The sequence below is a fragment of the Heteronotia binoei genome, chromosome 2, assembly GCF_032191835.1.
Source record: "Heteronotia binoei isolate CCM8104 ecotype False Entrance Well chromosome 2, APGP_CSIRO_Hbin_v1, whole genome shotgun sequence".
Lineage (NCBI taxonomy): Eukaryota > Metazoa > Chordata > Lepidosauria > Squamata > Gekkonidae > Heteronotia > Heteronotia binoei.
The window spans coordinates 165756647-165778116 of record NC_083224.1 but is presented as its reverse complement, the minus strand read 5'-3'; the positions used below and the strand labels follow the sequence as shown (position 1 = coordinate 165778116).

General features: G+C 44.4%; 1 protein-coding gene across 3 annotated transcripts in view; it reads right to left on the bottom strand.

Moving 5' to 3' along the window:
* The window catches only part of BRINP3 (BMP/retinoic acid inducible neural specific 3), a 372579-nt gene that overhangs the window by 71178 nt on the left and 279931 nt on the right, over positions 1–21470 (bottom strand). For all 3 annotated transcript variants that reach the window (XM_060232385.1, XM_060232384.1, XM_060232383.1), the window contains exon 7: positions 1439–1661. In XM_060232385.1, coding sequence (XP_060088368.1) covers positions 1439–1661 — 223 coding nt within the window. The remainder of the gene's footprint in view (positions 1–1438; positions 1662–21470) is intronic.

Genomic DNA, 21470 nt, shown 5'->3' with positions numbered 1-21470 from the left:
GGATTCAGACAATTTTCTGGGCCAGATAAAAATATTATTATGTTGCTGATGACATCTTTATTAAAACAAATGGTACTGACATTACTAGCCAAGGATATTTGTCAGTGTATCCATGTTGTGTGAATCTGCTGTCTGCAAAAATGGCCAGCGATAAAAGCTGTGGGAGGATATTTTTGTACTTTTTTGTTGTAGCATTTACACTTCAGTCAGACAGTCAACCCAGATTATTAGGAGTTGTTGGCTACCTCCCAAACTATTTCCTAGGAAGTTCACCAAAGAAAGGTGCTGGGCATGGAGATTTCCCCCTTTCTTCTCCCAGCTAAGTGACAGAGAAGGAAAGAAAGCTGCAAATTAGACAGAAGCAGACTGTATCATGCTAGCCACAAAAATGGCAGTGAAAACTGCACCCCCCATATGTCTTCTTTTTACAGCAGGGGAGTCAAATATGCAGCCTGAGGGCTGGATCAGGTCCCTGAAAAGCTCACTGTCATTTGCTTCCTTCTCTCTCCTGCTTCCTTCTGCTTCACAGCTTGCATTGCCAGGCATGCTCAATTGCACAGCAGACACAGAGCAAAGCCTCTATTTTCTCCATCAGCTGACCAGCACATGAAACAACTTACGTACAAAAGCTTGCAATGCCCAGCCATTTCATATTTCCCTCTGGGTCTTAGGCTCAATGCATCAACCATGAGATTTCTGTAATGAATGTCAATAAATCAAAAGTAGATTTGCAACTTATACACACCTGAACAGCATACTCAAGGTTGCTACAACACAGACATTCTCTCCAGATTTGATGCAATAATTCAGCGCAAGAGATGTCAGTTATCAGAAACTGTTAAATATACAAAATATTGCAAGAATGCTGATCTTTTGATTATATTTTATTGGATTTTTTAAAATCTTGAATTGCCTTTGTCTGTGTCCTTTATAAAGTGTATATCTCTGCTACCTGGCATTACAGTTTATGACACACATGGCCTGCCCCCATAAGGTCTTGTTTATGTCAGATCTGGCCTTCATAACAAATGAGTTCATCACCCTTGCTCTACAGTCTCAAAGCATAGCATCCTCTTTCCCTATCTTTCCCCATGTACATTTCACATCATTGGCTAGAAGGTGGAAAAGTGAGGAAACCTGTGGTGCTGCTGGTTCACATAGTCATGAGAATGCACTTCTAAAGATACTGGCTGCATGTGTTTGTGATGAAACAATAACACTGGGAGACTTATGAACACGCTTTAGGATATAAATGTCCAAAGAGCCTCCTAGGTCAGTGATGCCAAAGATGTTATAACTCATTTGTTTGCAATTTAGGTTTCTACGAACCCTTATTTCCCACCGGTTTGTTAATCTACATGAAAGCCTTATTGAGGAATCACTGTTTAAGATAGCTTGTTTTGCATGGTGATGGTTGTAGTAGTTTTTTTTTTCTTACCTTTGCCTTGGCAAGCTGATAAGTGGCTGTTTGTGGCACCTCTTACTAAGGCTAAAGAGCTTGTAAACAATTTTCTGTGCCTTAAAGAACAGTTGTTTCATGCTGGTTTCTAGTTGCTCGTAACGATGCTGGAAATTTGAGTCCATTGTCCACAAGTGCATAATGGCAGATGTGTTGAGGAAATAGTTCATGGGCAGCCTTTTCATAAAGAACTTGAATTCATCTGCAAAATGGCAAAATTTGACACTTTTAAGTCATGCGATGGTGGTCCTTTGTGCAGCAAGACAACATTTATGCCAGTTTTTCTTTCACCATTAATAGATGTACAGGCAAATGCAATACTATCAGTTGTATACATGGGGGTCAATGTTAATGCAACATGAACACTCAAGAATGCCACAGCTCAGATTCTCAGTGCAACTTGCTTAATTATTTGATAAATAAAGGATTCCCAAATTTATTTTCAATTATGGCTGTGTTCCCATGCACACTAACTTGGGACTTACTTCCAAACAAGATTGCCTGAAGCTGGACTGAATTGCCTGAAGCTGAAATGAATCATTCATTTCCTGATTGCCATGTCCATACAGGAAGATAAAGGAGGTGAGTGATTACAATAGCACTGCAGTACCCAGCTAGGATTGCTAACCGGCTAGGAGAAAAATACTCTCTCCCTTTAATAGAGGCTTAGTGTGTGGAAATGGACAGCTGAAGCTTTTCATGGCCTGGAGTTAATAAAATCACCTGCTATTTGCAGCAGATCAAACTGCTATTGAAGGGCCATCTAGAGGGACTAGTGTAAAAGCTGGCCACCATGCACTCACCAATATGTGGATTAGCCTAAGATTCCATCCTTCAGAGAGAAGAAATAGTACAATACAGTATCTAGGAAAAGTGAGCCTGGAAGTCTCATGTGAAAATCTCAATAAAACTACAAATTAGATGAGTTCAAGGGTTATTGTTGTTTTTTGTAGCAGTAACTCCTTTGCATATTAGGCCACACACCCTTGATGTAGCCAATCCTCCTGGAGTTTACAGTAGGCCCTGCACTAAGAACCCTGTAAGCTTTTGGTCGGTGCTCTACGTTGCCAGTGTGATGATGTCCCTTAGGAGTGACATCATCACACCATGAGCACATAAAAGTCCCCTGCCAGAGGCCGCAGGGGACTAGGCAACCCTAAAAAAACAATGAAAAAAGTGTGTGGGAACAGTATAAAATGAAGGTTTTTTGGTTTAACTTGCACAACCCAGAATGAAAATCAAACATTAGGATTTTTCAAGCTGAACTGACAAGGCTGAGAAATTTGAGAGCATCTCAAGTTTATATTGTTTAGTAATCTCCATAATCAATCCTGAAAGTATTACTATTATTTAACTGTGGGTGGGGCTGGGTGGGAAAGGCTGAGAAACAACGGCTTGCCCAAGGCCACTGGTGAGATCCATGCAAAGAGGAAGCTTGCTTGATTTGAGCACTTCATGGTTTAGCTTCTTAGTCATTAGACTGTTCAACTAACACACCAGCCAACCAACCTACTAACCAATCTATCAACCAACCATTATTTTGGCCCATCTCTGAGTTAAGTCACAGAATGAACAGCAAGTGGAAATGTTATCCTGCTTTTAGAATGCTGCATTGTTTCACATTTGCTGCCCCTCGGCAAGTCTTTATTTTTTTAAAAAAAAAAATCAATTTCAGAGTGAAATTATTTTGAACTCGAGAAAGTCCCATTTACAGCAATGAAGCTGGGCAGTGAAGCACACAGTCTATCATATCATGACTTGTATTCTAACACACAGTTAAGTGTGTAACTTTTCTCTGGTAGAAGGAACTTTTCTCCAGAACAAGAGACTCTTCCTTTGCCAAGGGAAGGCTCCATACTTAACTGAGTGGAGTGGTAAATACAGCCCTACATGTTTAGCCTGTCCTTTCTCCAAGGTGCTCAGGGCAGCTTCATGGATGACCCACCTTCTTGCTTGAAGCATAGAACCTCTCTTCTGCCCTGGTCCTCCCCTCCAGTGTGGTCATGGGCAGGAGAGTGACTGGATCATTCCTTTCTGGTTTCTTCACATACAGTTTACATTATCTCTCTGCCTCTCAGGGGCGGGGGGGGGAGTACTTTCCATTTGCACAAATGTGGCAACTTTTTGACATTTTTATCTCACCCTTCCTCCAAATAGCCCAGAGTAGCTGCCCCACCATTCTGTTTTGTTTTTACTACCATTTAAGAACATAAGGGAAGCCATGTTGGATCAGGCCAATGGCCCATCCCGTCCAACACTCTGTGTCACACAGTGGCCAATATATATGTGTGTGTGCCATCAGAAGGTTCACAAGTGGGCCTAGAAGCCCTTCCCCTTTGCCCCGCACAAGCACCAAGAATACAGAGCATCACTGACCCAGACAGTTCCAATAATATACTGTGACTAATAGCCACTGATGGACCTCTGCTCAATATTTTATCCAATCCCCTCTTGAAGCTGTCTATGCATGTAGCCGCTACCACCTCCTGCGGCAGTGTATTTCACATGTTAATCACCCTTCCGGTGAAGAAGTACTTCCTTTTATCTGTTTTAATCCGACTGCTCAGCAATTTCATTGAATGCCCACGAGTTCTTGTATTGTGAGAAAGGGAGAAAAGTACTTCTTTCTCTACTTTCTCCATCCCATGCATAATCATGTAAACTTCTATCATGTCACCCCACAGACGACATTTCTCCAAGCTAAAGAGCCCCAAGCATTTTAACCTTTCTTCATAGGGAAAGTGTTCCAAACCTTTAATCATTCTAGTTGCCCTTTTCTGGACTTTTTCCAGTGCTATAATATCCTTTTTGAGGTGTGGTGACCAAAATTGTACACAGTATTCCAAATGAGACCACATCATCGATTTATACAGGGGCATTATGATACTGGCTGATTTGTTTTCAATTCCCTTCCTAATAATTCCCAGCATAGCATTGGCCTTTTTTATTGCAACCACACACTGTCTTGACATTTTCAGTGAGTTATCTACCATGACCCCAAAATCTCTCTCTTGGTCAGTCTCTGCCAGTTCACACCTCATCAACTTGTATTTGTAGATGGGATTTTTGGCCCCAATGTGCATTACTTTGCACTTGGCCATATTGGCCATTTGCCACGTTGATGTGCACTAACCCAGCCTCAACAGATCCCTTTGGAGTGCCTCATAATTCTCTCTGGTTCTCACCACCCTGAACAATTTAGTGTCATCTGCAAACTTGGCCACTTCACTGCTTACTCCCAACTCCAAATCATTAATGAAAAAGTTAAAGAGCATGAGATCCAGTACTGAGCCCTGTGGCACCCCACTGCTTACTGTCCTCCACTGCGAAGACTGCCCATTTATACTCACTCTCTGCTTCCTATTAATTAGCCAGTTTTTGATCCATAAGAGGACCTGTCCTTTTACTCCATGACTCTCGAGCTTACTAGGTAGCCTTTGATGAGCAATTTTATCAAAAGCTTTCTGGAAGTCAATGTAAATGACATCTATTGGGTCCCCTTTGTCCATATGTTTGTTCACCACCTCAAAGAACTGTAATAGGTTAGTGAGGCAAGATCTTTCCTTACAGAACCCATGCTGAGTCTTCCTCAATAACTTGTGTTCATCAATGTGCCTACTCATTCCGTCCTTGATAATGGTTTCTACCAACTTTCCCGGTATTGAAGTAAATCAATCAATCAATCAATCAATCAATCATTTTATTTATATCCCGCCCTCCCCGCCGAAGCAGGCTCAGGGCGGCTACCAACATTAAATCAATACATTGTTATACAATAATATTTAAAACAATAACTAGTTTAACAAATTTAATTAAAATTCAAAAATTAATAAAATTAACATCCTGGTGCTATTTCAGCAGATGGTAAATTTACTTAGCAGTCTCTCTCTTTAATCGGTGAAGGCCATCCCAAAGAGGATGGTCTTGCAGGCCCTGTGGAACTGCTCAAAGTCCCGCAGGGCCCGCATTTCTTCCGGGAGCTGATTCCATAGGTGTGGAGCCATAGCAGAGAAGGCCCGCATGCAGGTACTCTGTAGTTTTACCTCTTTTGGCCCGGGGATGGTCAGCAGGTTTTTCTCTGCTGACCTCAGTGCTCTCTGGGGTTCATATGGGGAAAGACGGTCCCTCAGGTAGGCAGGTCCTCGGCCATATAGGGCTTTAAAGGTAATAACCAGCACTTTGTAATGAATCCGGTATATAACTGGCAGCCAGTGCAGCTCACGCAGCCCTGGCTGTATGTGCTCCCACTTTGGGACCCCCAATAGCAGCCTAGCAGCTGCGTTCTGCACCAGCTGCAGCTTCCGGGTTTGGCACAGAGGCAGTCCCATGTAGAGGGCATTACAGTAATCCAATCTCGAGGTGACGGTTGCATGAATCACTATTGCCAGGTCCTGACGTTCTAGGAAGGGGGCCAACTGCCTTGCCCGCCTCAGATGAAAAAAGGCTGACTTAGCAGTGGCTGCTATCTGGGCCTCCATTGATAATGAAGGCTCCAGTAGAACTCCCAAGCTCCTGACCCGGCACGCCGCTTTCAGCGGCGCCCCGTCAAAAACCAGGAGAGGTATTTCCCCCCCAGAGCACCCCGACCCAGGCAAAGGACTTCTGTCTTCTCTGGATTCAGCTTCAACCCACTCAGCCTTAACCAAGTTGCCACGGCCTGCAGTGCCAGGTCCAATTTCCCTGGGATGCAGCCAGGCCGGCCATCCATTAGCAGATAGAGCTGGGTATCATCCGCATACTGGTGACACCCAAGCCCATGCCTCCGGGCAATCTGGGCAAGGGGGCACATATAGATATTAAATAGCATCGGTGAGAGAACTGCTCCCTGAGGCACCCCAGAATCTAGTGTGCGCCTCTGGGACAGCTCACCCCCGATTGCCACCCTTTGTCCCCAATCCTCGAGGAAGGAGGATAGCCATTGTAAAGTCAACACCCTAACCCCTGTATCTGTGAGGCGGCGGGTCAGTAGCCGATGGTCGACCGTGTCGAACGCGGCCGACAGATCTAACAGCATCAGCACCGCCACACCACCTTGATCTAGATGCCGCTGGAGGTCATCTTATTGGGAACACAAGGAAAATAGGGATCTGGGTTTCTGGTCCTTACAAAGCCCCCAGGCCAAGAGCCCTTTGGCTCCCGCCCTTCATCTCTCACCAAAGGCTCGTGCTTCTGGCAAAAGGTACAGCTTAATAATGCAAAGAGGGTGGGGCCTCAGTCTGCCCCAGAACACAGCCAATCCTAATCAATCAGCAACAATCACCTTCAGCCCACTCAAACCAAACAAACAGCAGTTCCCCAGCAACCACAAACTCAGAATTTTCAGCAATCACACAGTCACACAAACGCAGAAATTCTCAACAACTTCCCCAGCTGTTTAAAAAGCCAAACCTTACCCTTGTAGTACTTCTTATCCACTCTCTCTCAGAGCTCTCTGAAATGTTAGGGAGGTTAGGCTGAGAGGGGGTAAATGGCCTCAGGTCACTCAGTCTGCATTCACACATCATTGGGTAGCGTAGTATTGTTGCACTACAATATTCAGTCACATCCTGCAGTTTCTTGTCCACATAGGAAAATCCAGTTGTAAATTATTGATTAATACAATGGTAGCACACTGTCCAGTTACGCATGCATGCAGCTCCAGTGAATTTAATGACTGACTGAGGATGTGAACTGGGTTCTTCCAGTACAATGATTACAGTACACCACATACCATGTGTTCCAGACCTCTTAATCTCAAAGTTGTATACCAAAGCAGGCTTTACTATCTGCAGCTATTTGCTGAAGGATGATGTGTAGTTCCACACCTGCTGACACACTGTTTATAAGTGATAAGGAAGGTTTATATTATTTCATACCAATGCAAAACTTAAAAGGGGTGGAGAGACTTTGGCCAGGAATAGAGCTTGTTAACTGTTAATGAAATCATGTTCTGTATTCTTTCCTAATGAATATCACATTGTATCCAGAGTAATGAGAGATAAGACTAATGTGTAGTCACAAAGCTCTGCAAACAAGGGGAGAGAGAAAGGAAGGAAGGAAGAAAAGAAAAGAAGTCGTATTTGCCTCATATCTTAAACTGACACATTTCATGAGCTGTGAAACTGCAACACGAGCGCTTACTGTTCAAGGATTATTAAATTTATTGTATTCTAATCAGCAAAATGCACAGGTACTTTGGGAATGTGATTAAGGGCACAGGAAGAAATCTGGACAAGAGAGGCACTCAACTACACCATAACTACCTTTCAATTAGAGTTGCCAGGGAAATTTTGCCTGAAGTGAATTTGGAGGTTCCTCTTCTGATGTGACATCTAAGCAATTTCAAGGGAAGCCAAAAGAGTTTAGATAAGATTACTCAATATTCTCAAGGGAGTTCTATGCAGCTCTTTCACCTACTCCTGTACTGCCAGGCTTCTCTGATAGGTCTGGTCCTTGCACATTGAAGTCTAGGTTGAGAGTGGAGGGGGGTGGGGAAAACTGCATTGATAAATTGGATGGGGAAAGGGAAACATTTATATTCAGTTTATTAATTTTATAAATGTTGATCATACTCCCTATCCTTCTCTCCTCAAAATATACAAGAAACACAACCCCCTTATAATTATACAAGTGTGTGTGTGTGTATACATACACATGTCTGCTAATTTGATGCTGTAACAATTTAAAAAACCGGTTTGAAACTAATAAAGCCTTTATATAATTTGGAAACAATTCAGACCTAATCCATGTTTTTCACTTGACAGAAGAATGAAAGCTATTGTAACATTACAAGATTGATTTTTCTCTACATATTGAAGAACACTAAGAACAATAATTTACTTGACAATGGAATGCCTATATGTGCAATTTATGCTTATAATTTATAAGTTATGTTAGCATTATTATTCAGCTATGCCAAATCTGAAAAAATGGAAGGCAGACAACAGGACAGTCGTATTTCCCCATTTAATCTGAATTAGGCACAGCATGTAAGCAATTTGGAATAAAAGAAGAATGTGGCCAATTGATCAGTCAAAAAGTTAAATGGGATCAAATATTTAAAGTATATCTTTATTTACACCAATAGGTAATAGTAGAAGAAAAAACTATGCTGCTGCAAAAAACCATTCTCTTTTAGAATACTGAAGGGTCCAATCATTCCACAAGATTTGCACAGCACCATGTCTGATTACAGTGAGGCCCTTATGTTCCACAACAAACACAGTTAGGGTTGCCAGGTACAACTCAAGAAATATCTTGGAACTTTGGAGGTGGAACCAGGAGCAAGGGTATGACAAGCATGACTAAATTCCAAAGGGAGTTCTGGCAATCACATTTAAAGGGACCGTGCTCTTTTTAAACGCCTTCCCTCCATTTGGAAATAATGAAGGATAGGGGCATCCTCTTCTAGAAATGGACCCCCTGGTCCAATATTTTTTTTAAACTTGGAAGATGTTTTGAGAAGAGGCACCGGATGCTATGCTGAAAATTTGGTAAATTTACCTAAAAAAAACAAGAGCCCCAGATGCCCACATATGAATTCTCCATTATATTCTACGGGGATTGATCTCCACAGGATATAATGGAGTGCCCAACAGACATTTTCCCCCCTGCCACCCGCTTTCTGATAACCCTGAAGTGGAGGGGAGGGCCTCCAAGCTGGAGGATCCCCTGCCCCCACCTGGGGATTGGCAACCCTAAACGCAATGCAACAGCTGCTTGTTTATTTTTGCACTTTCTTAAACCTGTACACAATTGTTTCATGTGAGTTTGATAGGGTTGCCAAGTCCCCTGTGCTCCCTGGTGGGGGACTTTCACGCACGCGCAAAGTGCACGCAACACACTGGTATCATCCAGAAGTGACATTATCATGCCACACCTCACAGCCTCTCTAGCCGTTTCCAGGAAAACTCTATGATTTTCCCGGATGCTCTAGCCATTTGAGAGGGGAAAACTTTATGGTACATATTGTACCATAGAGTTTTCTCTCCCAAAAGGCTAGAGAATCCGGAAAAACCATAGAGTTTTCCCGGAAACGCCTAGAGAGGCTGCCGTGTGACATTGTCAGAGTGACGACGTCACTTCTGGGCTGGCAGGTTGGGAACCTCCCGGCAGGTTGGGAACCTCCCAGGCGGGGGAATCCCTGCCTGGACTGGGGTCTTGGCAGCAATAGAGTTTGACCAGAAGATGAAAAGTTAAACTCTCTGGAGAGAGTTGCAGGTTAGGGACTAAGCTCCTAATGGAAGAAGACCATGAGTATAAATCCTGCAAGGAAGAGATGAAAATGGCTCTCTCTTTTGCCATTGCTAACCTATAATTGACTTATCAATGGACCACACCTAATAATTAACTAACCAGCATTCCAATACTTAGGCCCTTTTCACACTTACCAATGGAAACTGGAAGGGAGCATGAATTGTGCCAGCCTGGAGTAATCCAGGATAGGGATGGGAGTTTTCAGACACATTTTTTTTTCCCCTGGTAGGGTTCTGTTATTGAAGCGCGCCATTTAACACTATTCCGCTTTTATCTTGCTTCCACAAGCGCTGGCTGGTTTTGCACCCTTTTTTGCCCGCAGGCAGACAATCTCCAGCTTTTTTTTTTTTTTGGAACATTAGGATAAGATCGCTATAGTGCTATAGTGATGTTTCAAAACAGCACCACCATAGGATTGGATACACAGTTCAAGTGGGAAGAGAGTTTACAATGTCTGGCAATCTGAACATGGTCTGTGGCTCCTACCCCTAATATTTCCAGCCAATAGCCTGTGAGCATGGATGGGTGTGCATCAGGCTGGGTTAGCAACATCTGTCTCACCAATCACAGTTGATCAGTTCTCCCGCCAAAACCTGCTGCCCTATGGGCAACCCTCTCCAGGTGGCAACAGGTCCCCCCATAAATGTGCCTCAGAGTCACCTACAAACCAATCACATTCCCGTAACTCCTGTGTGGGCATAGAAGTGATAGCAACAGGTGACAGACCAATGCCTGGTGCCCTGATCTCCCGCTTGAACTGTGTATCCAATGGGGCACTTGTTACAAAGTGTCAGCCGCAGTGATCTCAGGCATCTCAATGGAGCCCAGGCATCCCTATGGAGGTGCTGTTTTGAAACATTGCTATAGCACTATTGTGCTATAGCGATCTTAGCTTGACGTTCCAAAAAACAAAACAACACTGGAGATTGTGTGCCAGCAGGCAAAAAAGGGCATGAAAACGGCACTCCCAGAATCACGACAGGACATTTCACACAGCGTCCCATAGCAATTTCAACCCAGAAGGAGCGGTTAAAAACTGAAAGAAGCTGCTCTTTGTTAATAACGACTCAGGCATGCCTCACTACAGGGACAGACATGGGACTGTGTGAAAAGGTAACAGTATTCCGGTAGCAGCCAGTTACTGAATTGGGTCTGTCTGAAATGCCAGCAGAAACCCGTTACTGTTCAGTAGCTGACCAGCTGCCATACCGGAATACTTAGGCTGTGTGAAAAAGCTCTTAATCAAAGGGTATGAGAACAGTTGGAAGTATCTGAGGAAATCTCCACAGTGAAGAACTGCTGTACTTGCATTAAACAACTGATAGCAAATGCAGTTCTTTACATTGCCCCTGTTAAAATCAGCATTTTAAAGTGTCTACTACCTAGGTAGTGTTTTTAATGACTTCTCTTGTCACTTTGTGCAATACTCAGTACACTCCAGTGGCAAGATTTTTCTGCTTCATTATTTGTAGCCAAAGGATCCTTACATATATCCTATTTGAAAACAAAACAACAAAGGAACACTGACAGAAAATAGAGGTTGTTGAAAGGGGGAAAAAACATCCAATTGGAAATTTAATTTTCTTTTGAAATGTTTATCAAATTGCATTCTAACATGTTTAATGAAGTATGTGGGGTCTCCATCTCAAATCTCTGCAGCTACAGCTGAACTCACATATCAGGGTAAAACAATCTGAAATATGGATAGGCACAAACCACTTTTTTGCAGTTCATTTCATGCTGAACAGAATGGAAATGCTGGTTCATGAACTGAACATAAGAACATATCTGGAGGCATATCTTGAGACATTTCATCTGTTTTTTTTTTTTAATGGGTTATCAGTGCGGGGAAAGGGCAGAAGTCAGTCTTGCCTAGGATGCAGATAGTCTAGGGCCAGCCCTGATCTCATTAGATTACAGAAGCTTAGCAGGGTCAGTCCTAGTTAGTATCTGGATGGAATTTCACCAAGGAATTCCAGGGTTGCTATGCCTAGGAAAACATTCATATTTACCCAAAATGAAAATATACCCTAAAACATCTTATTGGTGAAAATCAAAATAATCTCTGAAAAAAATCCTAGATATATTTGACAATTACTGGCAAAACCGGCCTGTCCAGCAGAGCCCCAGCAGAGTCTGCAAGGAGAGTTCTCCTCACAGGATTGACTCCTGTGTGGGGTCTGCTGGGCAGTCCAGGTTAAAGGGACTGTCCAAAACAGCCCCAGCTGAGCTCTGTTTTTAGTAGTTTATCACTGCTCCCCCCCAATATTTTTCAGTTTGGGTCTACTGGAAACCCTCCCCACCCATTGAGATTTTTTTAAAAAATGGAATACTGTACCAGTATTGGGACTCAGGTTTTTTTGGGTCCAATAGACCCAAACAAAACAAAAACAAGAAAAATTGTAAAGTCCTACAGGATACTGGCCATTGTTTTTACGAGGAGGAAATTCTAGTAATATGTTAGGTTAGGACCTGGGAACCTGCGTTCAATTCCCCATTTAGTGATGAAACTCACTGGCTGACCTCCCTCATCTCACTCGCTTTCTCAGTCTAACCCAACCTGGAGGGTTGCTATGACAAACAATCAAGGAAAGTCTGTTGGATGAATTGGGTTGTCAGCTTCTAGGTGGTGGGCAATCTCCCACTAGCACACCCAGTTGCTTCCTACCAGTCAATGCAGTGGAGGAGGAAAAACAGTATCATTGATGCCATGATGTCATTTCTGGGTTAAACCCAGAAGTGATGTCTCTCAAACAGATATACCACAATGCTGTATGGTTTTCACTATATGATTTATGGAAATATTATAGTATCAGAGCAGGGGGAGGGTATGTCATTTCAAGGTTTTGCCTAGAAATGACATCACAGCATTGGTGATGCCATTTTCCCCCACCTACCAGTGCAGTGCAATGGCCTGCCATAGTTAAAGGTCAAGGCAGAACTTGAATCTATCCTTCTTTTGTGTCCAATGCAACTAATAAACCACTGGAACAACTTCCTCAGTTCAAGAGGGAGTAGGACAGAGAGAAATAATTTTCATATGCCCTTGACTTCACTCTGTGATGTAGCTGGTACGATTTGGTGGAAGTTTTAAGCCATTTTCTCTTTAGTTTTCTACCTGTGATTTCAGCTGTCTTCCAAACTTTCAGTGAAGTGGGATAAAATGGGGCCTGTAGCTGCCATGGTATGTGCTCTTATGAGCAAAGTACCAGACAGCAAGAAGACAATAATATTATATACATTTTGTATGGATGGATGTAAAAGAGGCTTATTATACAATCATGCCAGTAAATCCAAAAGGGAGTAAAGCCAAGAGAGAACTGTAACCCAATGGCCAATTTCCATAAAATGTGGTTACAAAATTTTAAGACTGCCCTTGTGAAAAGTATATCTTATTATTAAGTTCATGTAAATATCTTCTTCTTTCCTAATTGAAATTGTAAAATTTTAACACATCCAAGATTAAAAAATATATATTATTATATGTTCACACATCGCTTCACAGAGCTGAAATCATTAATTGCTAAGTGTTACAAATAATATTACTCTCAACTCAACTGTAGGCTGAGGTTTTAATCTATCTGATGAATACCAAGGATTTGTTTGTAAATCTCTCTCTCCCTCCCTCTCCCTTTATATTTTTAATTCAGTCTTCTCTCACTGTCAGGGCAGTCAGTAACAGTAACAAAATACTAATTATAGTATATATAAAAAGACAAATCTAAAATATGTTTTAAAAACAGAGAAAAGGCAAGATAAGCAAGTATAAATAAATACATGAAGTTGTGAGAACATGTATTAAGAAATAAGTAGCCTCAGCAGGCTTACTCCCAAAATAAAGACCGCAGTCCCAATACCCACCACTCAATCCTCTTGAGAGAGAAAAAATTGGAATAATTCCTGGAAGACACCCAGGCTCTGACTTTGGATGTCCTCCAGGAAAACAAAACAGAGAACTCTGTATGCCCTTGAAATTTGTACTCAATTCAACAAATGATTTATGAAGTATTCCTGTGTTGGAAAAGACAACGTCTGGTGTACAAAGAAGAAGAGAAGAAAACCCTTTATTTGTTTAATTCCATTTATATCCCACCCCGCCGAAGCGGGCTCAGGGCGGCTTACATGCTCATGCGTACCCATGTGTATAAAACATATAAAAGACATAAAAACCATAAGACAGTTTAAAAACACTTTGGTGCCATGGCCTTAAATTCAGATTTATGTTCTCTGTAGGCAGATCTTAGATGGTCCTTTCCACTTAGGGGTCCCAACCCTCCCGCCCTGGCGGGGGACCCCAGGAATTCCAGCCTCTTCCCCCGCTCCCCCAAAAAACGGAAGTGGGGGAGGGGGGAAACGGCGCCAAGGAGCGTGGCTGCCTTGTCTCGCCGCTTTCGGGATCTGTTTCTCAGGCTGCTTTGGGGGACTCTGCAGGGAAAGATGCGCTTTGGAGAGCTGGCGGTCCTAGACACCTTCCTGGCCCCTCGCCCTCCCCGCCTGCCTGGCCTTTCTTCGGCTCGGAGCTCTCCGAGTTCCCCTACGCACTGATGAAGCGCCGCGGCCCCGACGGCAAAGCAAGAGGTGCCTCCGGCCACGCAACTCCCCTGCTGCTGCCGCCGCCGCTTTCCCCAACAGCCACCCCTTCACCCTGGAAGGGAGCGAGGGATGCCAACAGAGCCGTCTTCAGGAGCCCCCGAGGGAAGGAAGTGGCGCCCGCCGACGCAGCCAAGAGCGAGCCCTTGCAGTTCCCTGCGCAGACTACACGCCCCCACCATCCAAAAGCGCGGGAAGTGGTGGGGGGCACCATGAGGCCTCCTCCTCCTCCTCTTCACTGGAGTCCGTCCTCTACAAAGCAGAGGTCGCGGCAGCCGCAGCGGTCGCCGGTGCTGCGGCTGCCTCTTACGACCCAGCGCCTTGCAAAGCCTCCGCCAGCTGCATCGTGGCCAGGGACAGCCTCAGCCTGCCCTCAACCTCCAGCACGGTGCCTCCGGCCTTGTACCAGCCCCTGGCCTTCCACGGGCCGCTGCAGCTGGCCTTGCCACCCACCGGCCTCAAAGACGGCTTCCCCCAACTCTACCCGCCTTATCTGAGCTATATAAGGTAGGAGGGGTGATCTCCCCCGGAAAGGTTTGGCATTCTCCCCCCACCCCCGCAAATGCCACACCACTTTTAAGCACCACAGCATATTGTTGGAACTCTCTCTCTGGGGCAGTGATGCTCTGTATTCTTGGTGCTTGGGGAGGGGCACAGTGGGAGGGCTTCTAGCCCACTGGTGGACCTCCTGATGGCACTTGGTTTCTTTGGCCAGTGTGTGACACAGAGTGTTGGACTGGAGGGGCCACTGGTCTGATCCAACAGGGCTTCTCTTATGTTCTTATGTGTGACACAGAGTGTTGGACTGGATGGGCCATTGGCCTGATCCAACATGGCTTCTCTTATGTTCTTATGAGCCTCCCCATCTCAGAGCGCGCGACGCTGCTGCGCAGCTGCCGCCTCTTTTCCGCTTCACCGTGGCTGCTCCTCCGAGATGGGCTCAGGCTGGGCCCATCTTGGAGGAGCAGCTGGGATGGGGCGGGGAGGGGGCAGCAGCGGTGCAGCGTCATCACCTGCTCCGCTCCATCTCTGAGGTGGAGTCAGAGAGGGGGGTGGGGGCTGGCCAGGAGCGCGGCGGGCCACAAGTCTGGGTCCTTCTAGGACCCGGACTCGTGTTTCGCCGCGCTCCTGGCCTGCCTCCACCCTCTCATTCTCTGGTTTCGCCTCGGAGGCAGAGCAGGGCAGACCACACCGCTGCCGTGTCACCGTGGCTGCTCCTTTGAGATGGGCTCAGGCTGGGCCCATCTCGGAGGAGCGGCTGCAGTGGGGTGGGGAAGAGGTGGCAGCAGCGAGGTGGCATCGCCCGCTCCGCCTCTGGGGTGGAATCGGAGAAGGGGAGGGTGGAGGGAAGGAAGGCATTTAAAAAGTTGTGAGGTCCCTTTAATTTTGATGGACAGAACTGTCTTTGGAGTTCAATTGTGCTTGTCACACCCTTGCTCCTAGCTCCACCCCATTGTCTCCTGGCTCCACCCCCAAAGTCTCCTGGCTCCACCCCCAAAGTCCCCAGATATTTCTGGGATTGGGCTTGGCAACCCTATTTCCACTGCTGCTACAGGGCAGCTTGTAAGAGGTGGTCCAGATGTTTCTTCAGGACTGTAGTGGCCAGCAATCTAGTTTGCAAATGCCTGGTGAAAAAGTGCCATCTTCCAGGTCCTTCGAAACTGTATGAGCTCTCACAGGGTCCTAACTTCTTCTAGCAACTCGTTCCATCAGCGTGGGGCCACTACAGAGAAGGCCCTGGCTCTAGTTGTCACGAGCCTGGCCTTCTTTGGGCTGGGGACTGAAAGCAGATTTTGTGATCCAGACCAAAGTGCTCTCCGGGGAACATGTGGGGAAAGGCAGTCCTAAGGTATGCAGGTCCCTGGCCATATAAGGCCTTAAAGGTAAGAACCAGCATCTTGAAACGAACCTGGTATGCAATAGGCAACCAGTGCAGTGCTTTCAGCCCAGGTTGAATATGCTCCTGGCGGCTGCATTCTTAAAGGGCAGCAAGAAGACAATTAGACAGGATAGTGAAGACAGCACCTTTCTTTTCCTGTTAAGCATCATTCCTTGTCTGTCTCCAGATTGCTACTCTTAGGTCAATTTCCTTCTTCTTCTAGGAAGTGCCACACTCAGTCACTCTCAGCTAGAGTTATAGTTAGGAACCTATATTTGTCTCTCCTTTCCTTTCAAGTATATTAGTTCCTAAATAAACCTTTGTCTACTCTTTAATCAGGTTGTGCACTGTTGCTCTGTTAATTAGTCTGCCAACACCCTAAACAGAGCTACATCCTTTTGAGCCCATTGCCTTCACCAGATTTAAAAGCCTGTAATTCAGTTCAGGTTTGCACAGTTTCAGGCAGCAAATATTTCCCTGGATCACAGGGGAAGAGACCATATTGAGACATGTAGCCATCCACTTCGTACCCAGGACTTGCTCTTTCTGAAAAACCAAACTTCAGGCTTTTCTGTATGCCCCACCCCCATTGATTCCATCCCCATAGTGCTTCAGTATATACACTGATTTCTGGACTCATTTTTGTGCATTTAATTTTTTAAAGGGAGGGTGATGCTACTGATGATACCACTGGTGATGACAGTACTATCACTTGAAACCCCTATTTAATTTAATTTAATGTCATTTGCGATGTATACCCTGTCCTATTTATACCCTACCAGCTCAGGGCGGCTTACAACATTAAAACCAGGGCTTTTTTTGAACAGAAATGCACAGGAATGCAGTTCCAGCTGACTTGGCACCAGAGGGTGTGGCCTAATATGCAAACGACTCCTGCTGGGACTTTTCTACAACCCCCCCCTGTATGAAACAATGGTGATGTTAGAGGGTGTGGCCTAATATGAAAATAAGTTCCTGCTGGGCTATTTCTACAAAGAAAGCCCTGATTAAAACATTGCAATAGCAATAAATAAGGCATCAAGTAATCACATGAAGGCACACGATGAAGAAAATGAACTGACTCCACCATGGGGTGGCAGATATATGGAAGAACTGTGAATAATTCAAATGCTTGTTTATCAATTACTCAGAAAATAAGGAGCTGAGTGTGCAGAGAAGTTCCTTATATGCCTGTGCCTCTCTGTAAAATTCTTAGCACAACAAACCTGCCCAACCAAGCATCTCTTATGAGCCATGAATGGAACATACTAGGGACCTAATAAACCTGGTGTTTTGGTTTGTTTGTTTGCTTGCTTTTGGAGTTTCTTCTAGTTTACAGAGCCTGTGGGAGGGGACTGTCAGGCTTTTGGCTGGTCACAATGCACAGCTGGTAGGTTACACTCCGCTTAGTGCACCGTAAGTTCTGTAGGCCTGCTATCCTCCGATAAAAGTATGCATTATCCCTTCCCTTCTCATAACAATGACTTTAATTGTAATCAGAGCAATAAATGTTACAGAGGTCAAGTACCAGTCACAGCAGCAAACTGAAATCCCAAAACCCAGGGCTGTTGAAATTTTATCTGCAATGAAAGCATCTTCCCCCCCTGCCCGGCAGTCCCAAACTACACATGCTCAATCAAATTTCTCTCTTAATATTTTTCAGGCATCGTTATTGAGATTTAGGAAAGATGAACAGCTTTAAGAAATGCAGACTCTTGCGTTTCCAAAGGACTGGGAAAACATAGCTATAAAATGCTGTATATTAGTTTTTATGTCGCAATGAGTTTCTGTTTCCATGATGCATTATCAAAGTCATCCAAAGACAGAGTGACCTGCTTGGAGACGTATGCATGTTTATTTGAAAAGGAACAAAGAAATAGCCTCCATTTAGAATGGGTTTGTTATTTGACAGGAAAATGTGGAGAAGCTGAACCTTGAACTTGCGCTGATCAATCATTTAAATCCTCTACTCTTAATACGTTTACAGTCTAATTCTATATGGAGCACTATGTACAGGAACCAAGTATGACTTTTTCACAGGGCTGGATCCAGTTCGGAAAGTCACTGCCAAACAAAAATGCCATACATCATTAACACATAAGGAAACTGACATGACTTTCATGAATCCAGCATTTGGAAATCCTTCATGTAGGCAGCATGTTTCTGGATGTGGTGATACAGAGCAAGGGTACCGGCTGGCCCGATACATCTACAAATTCAAGTGCCAATTCCTGGCAAAGTTTTGTATTGGCATGGAAGGGACTGTTTCTCAGCTGTCAAACTGTAGTACTATATTTGTAATTGCAGCTGCCTCCATGGTGTATTGTGCGATCATGCTGCATTATTTATTTATTTAGTTTAATTACATCTTGCCCTCTCAGCCAAGGAATCAAAACACATAAAGTTTAACCTTAACTTACATTACACTAAAACAGAAAACAACAACAACAAATGTCTTTAAAATATCAACAAGTTCCTGCCCAAATAGGGAAGTGATATTTTTGTACCCATCCAACTGAGAGGCATCAGACTTTAGAGGCAAGGAAAGGGGGGGGGGAGAAGGAGGGGGAGGAGATTGGATTATACCCCACCCTTCACTTAGGGTGGTTTCACACAGGAGATTTGGCCCGACCTAGCCCCACCTCCCATTCAGATTAAATGTGCATGATCACACAAGCACATCTGCCCTCTGAGCTGCACCCATACTCACCCCATCTCAAGATGCCTCCTATCTGCATCAAAAAGCTATGTGGATTTTCCTGGTGCCATCCCCCTGAATCAGATGTAGTTTGCATAACTGGTTGCTGTCTGAATGCCCTGGGGCCACTCATAAGTGGAAGAGCTGTGTGATCACACCAAGCCGTTTCTGGCAAGGTCGGGGTCCCCCCCCCCCAACCCCTCTCTGAGGTGTGCTTGTGTGCTTCTCCGATTGAGCACACACACAGGGAGCTTTTTAAAACAGACAACCCTTTCTGCAGTGGGTCCATAGCTGAGCCGGCCTAGCAGTGTGAATGGTCAAGCACTGATCGCTGCCAAGATCCTGCTGCTTCAGCAGCGGCTGTCTGACAGCCCAGAACTGGTTCAAACTGAAGCGGATTTCTTCGCAACATGATAGAATTCTGTGAATTTCAGTGTGAAACCAGCCTTGGAGTCTCAGAGTGGTTTGTAACCTCCTTTCCCTTCCCCTCCCCACAACAGACATTCTGTGAGGTAGGTGGGACAGAGAGAGCTCTTTTGAGAGCAACTCTCTCAAGAACTGTAACTGACCCAATTTGGTTCGTCAAAATTAGAGACTGTGCACTTAACCATTACACCAAAATAGCTCTCTCTGTTTTGTGCAGTGCAGTCAATGAGATGTCTGAGAAGAGAACCCTACTTAAACCTTTGTTGTTCAACATCCATCTATCTTTCTTTCTTTCTTTCTTTCTTTCTTTCTTTCTTTCTTTCTTTCTTTCTTTCTTTCTTTCTTTCTTTCTTTCTTTCTTTCTTTCTTTCTTTCTTTCTTTCTTTCTTTCTTTCTTTCTCTTGCTGCAGAGCTCCCCACATTTCCCTCCCTGGGGATATGTTGAGTCTCTAACTGAATGGCTGAGATAAGGAACATTTTCATCTACTTCACTATTGTCATTATAAGGTCCATTTTTTATAAATAGGCCTGATTCTGAGTGGCTGGTGAGGCCTGACTGTGGTTGGTGGTGTTTGTGTGGGTGAGATGCTTCTTGCTTCATTAGACTGTCATCCAAGGATGGGGGAAGCACCCAAACCAGCCACTAAGGGTTACATAGCCCCAAAGGGCTGGGGGGAGTTGATGCCTCAGTGGTGCATATCAACACTTGAAACTTTGCACTACGTGGTGTGAGGAGATGGGGCTGATGGAGAATATCTCTCTGTACAGTTTTGGTGCAGGCAAGGAAAAGTATGTTTGGTCTATTGGCCAGCATGGGTTATCTGAATGCTTGCATACCCAGTGGGCAGCCTCTTAGGCAGCCCATACTGTGGGGAGTTTAATACTGAGTTTAATGCACCACTTATATTGTAATTAATAACCTCTACTTTGAACTGTCCACTGTCTGTGGTGTCTTCATTTCATGATATGGAGACAATTTTAAAAGCAGGACTTAAGCAGCATAAAATCAATTTTTTTAAAAAAAAAAATGAATAATCAAGCTAGAAAACAAAACGCAAAGCTAAGAGAATTAGTACGGCCTCACCCACTACTAGAAAGATATTATATCTAGCATCAAATGAGTGAGACTCCAAGGAAAGGAAAAAGAGGTGCTGAAACTCTCAGGAGGTAAATGAAGGAGAAACACAGAGGTGCCCCTCATGAGCTTTTAAACATTTTTAAAAAAATTCCACAGAGAGGCTCCGGAACACCATTCTGCAGTGTTCTCCCAGAAAAAAAAAAATCCTGAGTATGATTGATATTATACCTCCTCCACAATAGTTAAATGATGTCCATGCTCTTTTTAGAATACTAGAGGGGATATCTTTTCTTCTCCTTATACATTTGGGGAGGACTTGTGGCTCAGGAGAAGAGAAAATGAGTTGCATGTAGAAAAATCTCAGGTTCAGTCCCTGGCTTCTCCTGCTAACTGGCAGGTGTTGGGAGAGATCTAGCTACGCTTAAGTCCCCTGAAAGCCATTGTTGATCACCCTTAATGGGTGAGGATTCTTTGAATTGTTCCCTCTTAGTGATCCTCAATTGAGCCCCATGGCACAGAGTGGTAAGCTGCAGTACTGCAGTCCAAGCGCTGCTCACAACCTGAGTTCGATTCCGGTGGAAGCTGGGTTCAGGTAGCCAGCTCAAGGTTGACTTAGCCTTCCATCCTTCCGAGGTCAGTAAAATGAGTACCCAGCTTGCTGGGGGGAAAGTGTAGATGACTGGGGAAGGCAATGGCAAACCACCCTGTAAAAAAGTCTGCCAAGAAAACGTCATGATGTGATGTCACCCCATGGGTCGATCACAAGTCTGTGCTTGCACCTTTTTAGTGATCCTCAACTCTTTCCACAGCCATTATGAAGGACTGGTAAACAGTTGTTTTGAATCCATAAACATAAATGACCAGCCAAGGAAAGAATGAAAGAACAGAATTACTTTGAATCTTTTAATTAATGTATAAGGTAGGAAGGACTGGCTGCAGAACTTCAAAGAATGAGGACTTGTTATCAGCTCTCAAGAAAATCTGCTTTCCCCCATACACAATGGGCATCAACTGGGTTTTATTTGGTCTGTCCTTCTTGTGTTCTCTCTTTGATACGATCTCATCAAAACTGTTTCACATTATCGTAGTATACTTGTGTGACTTT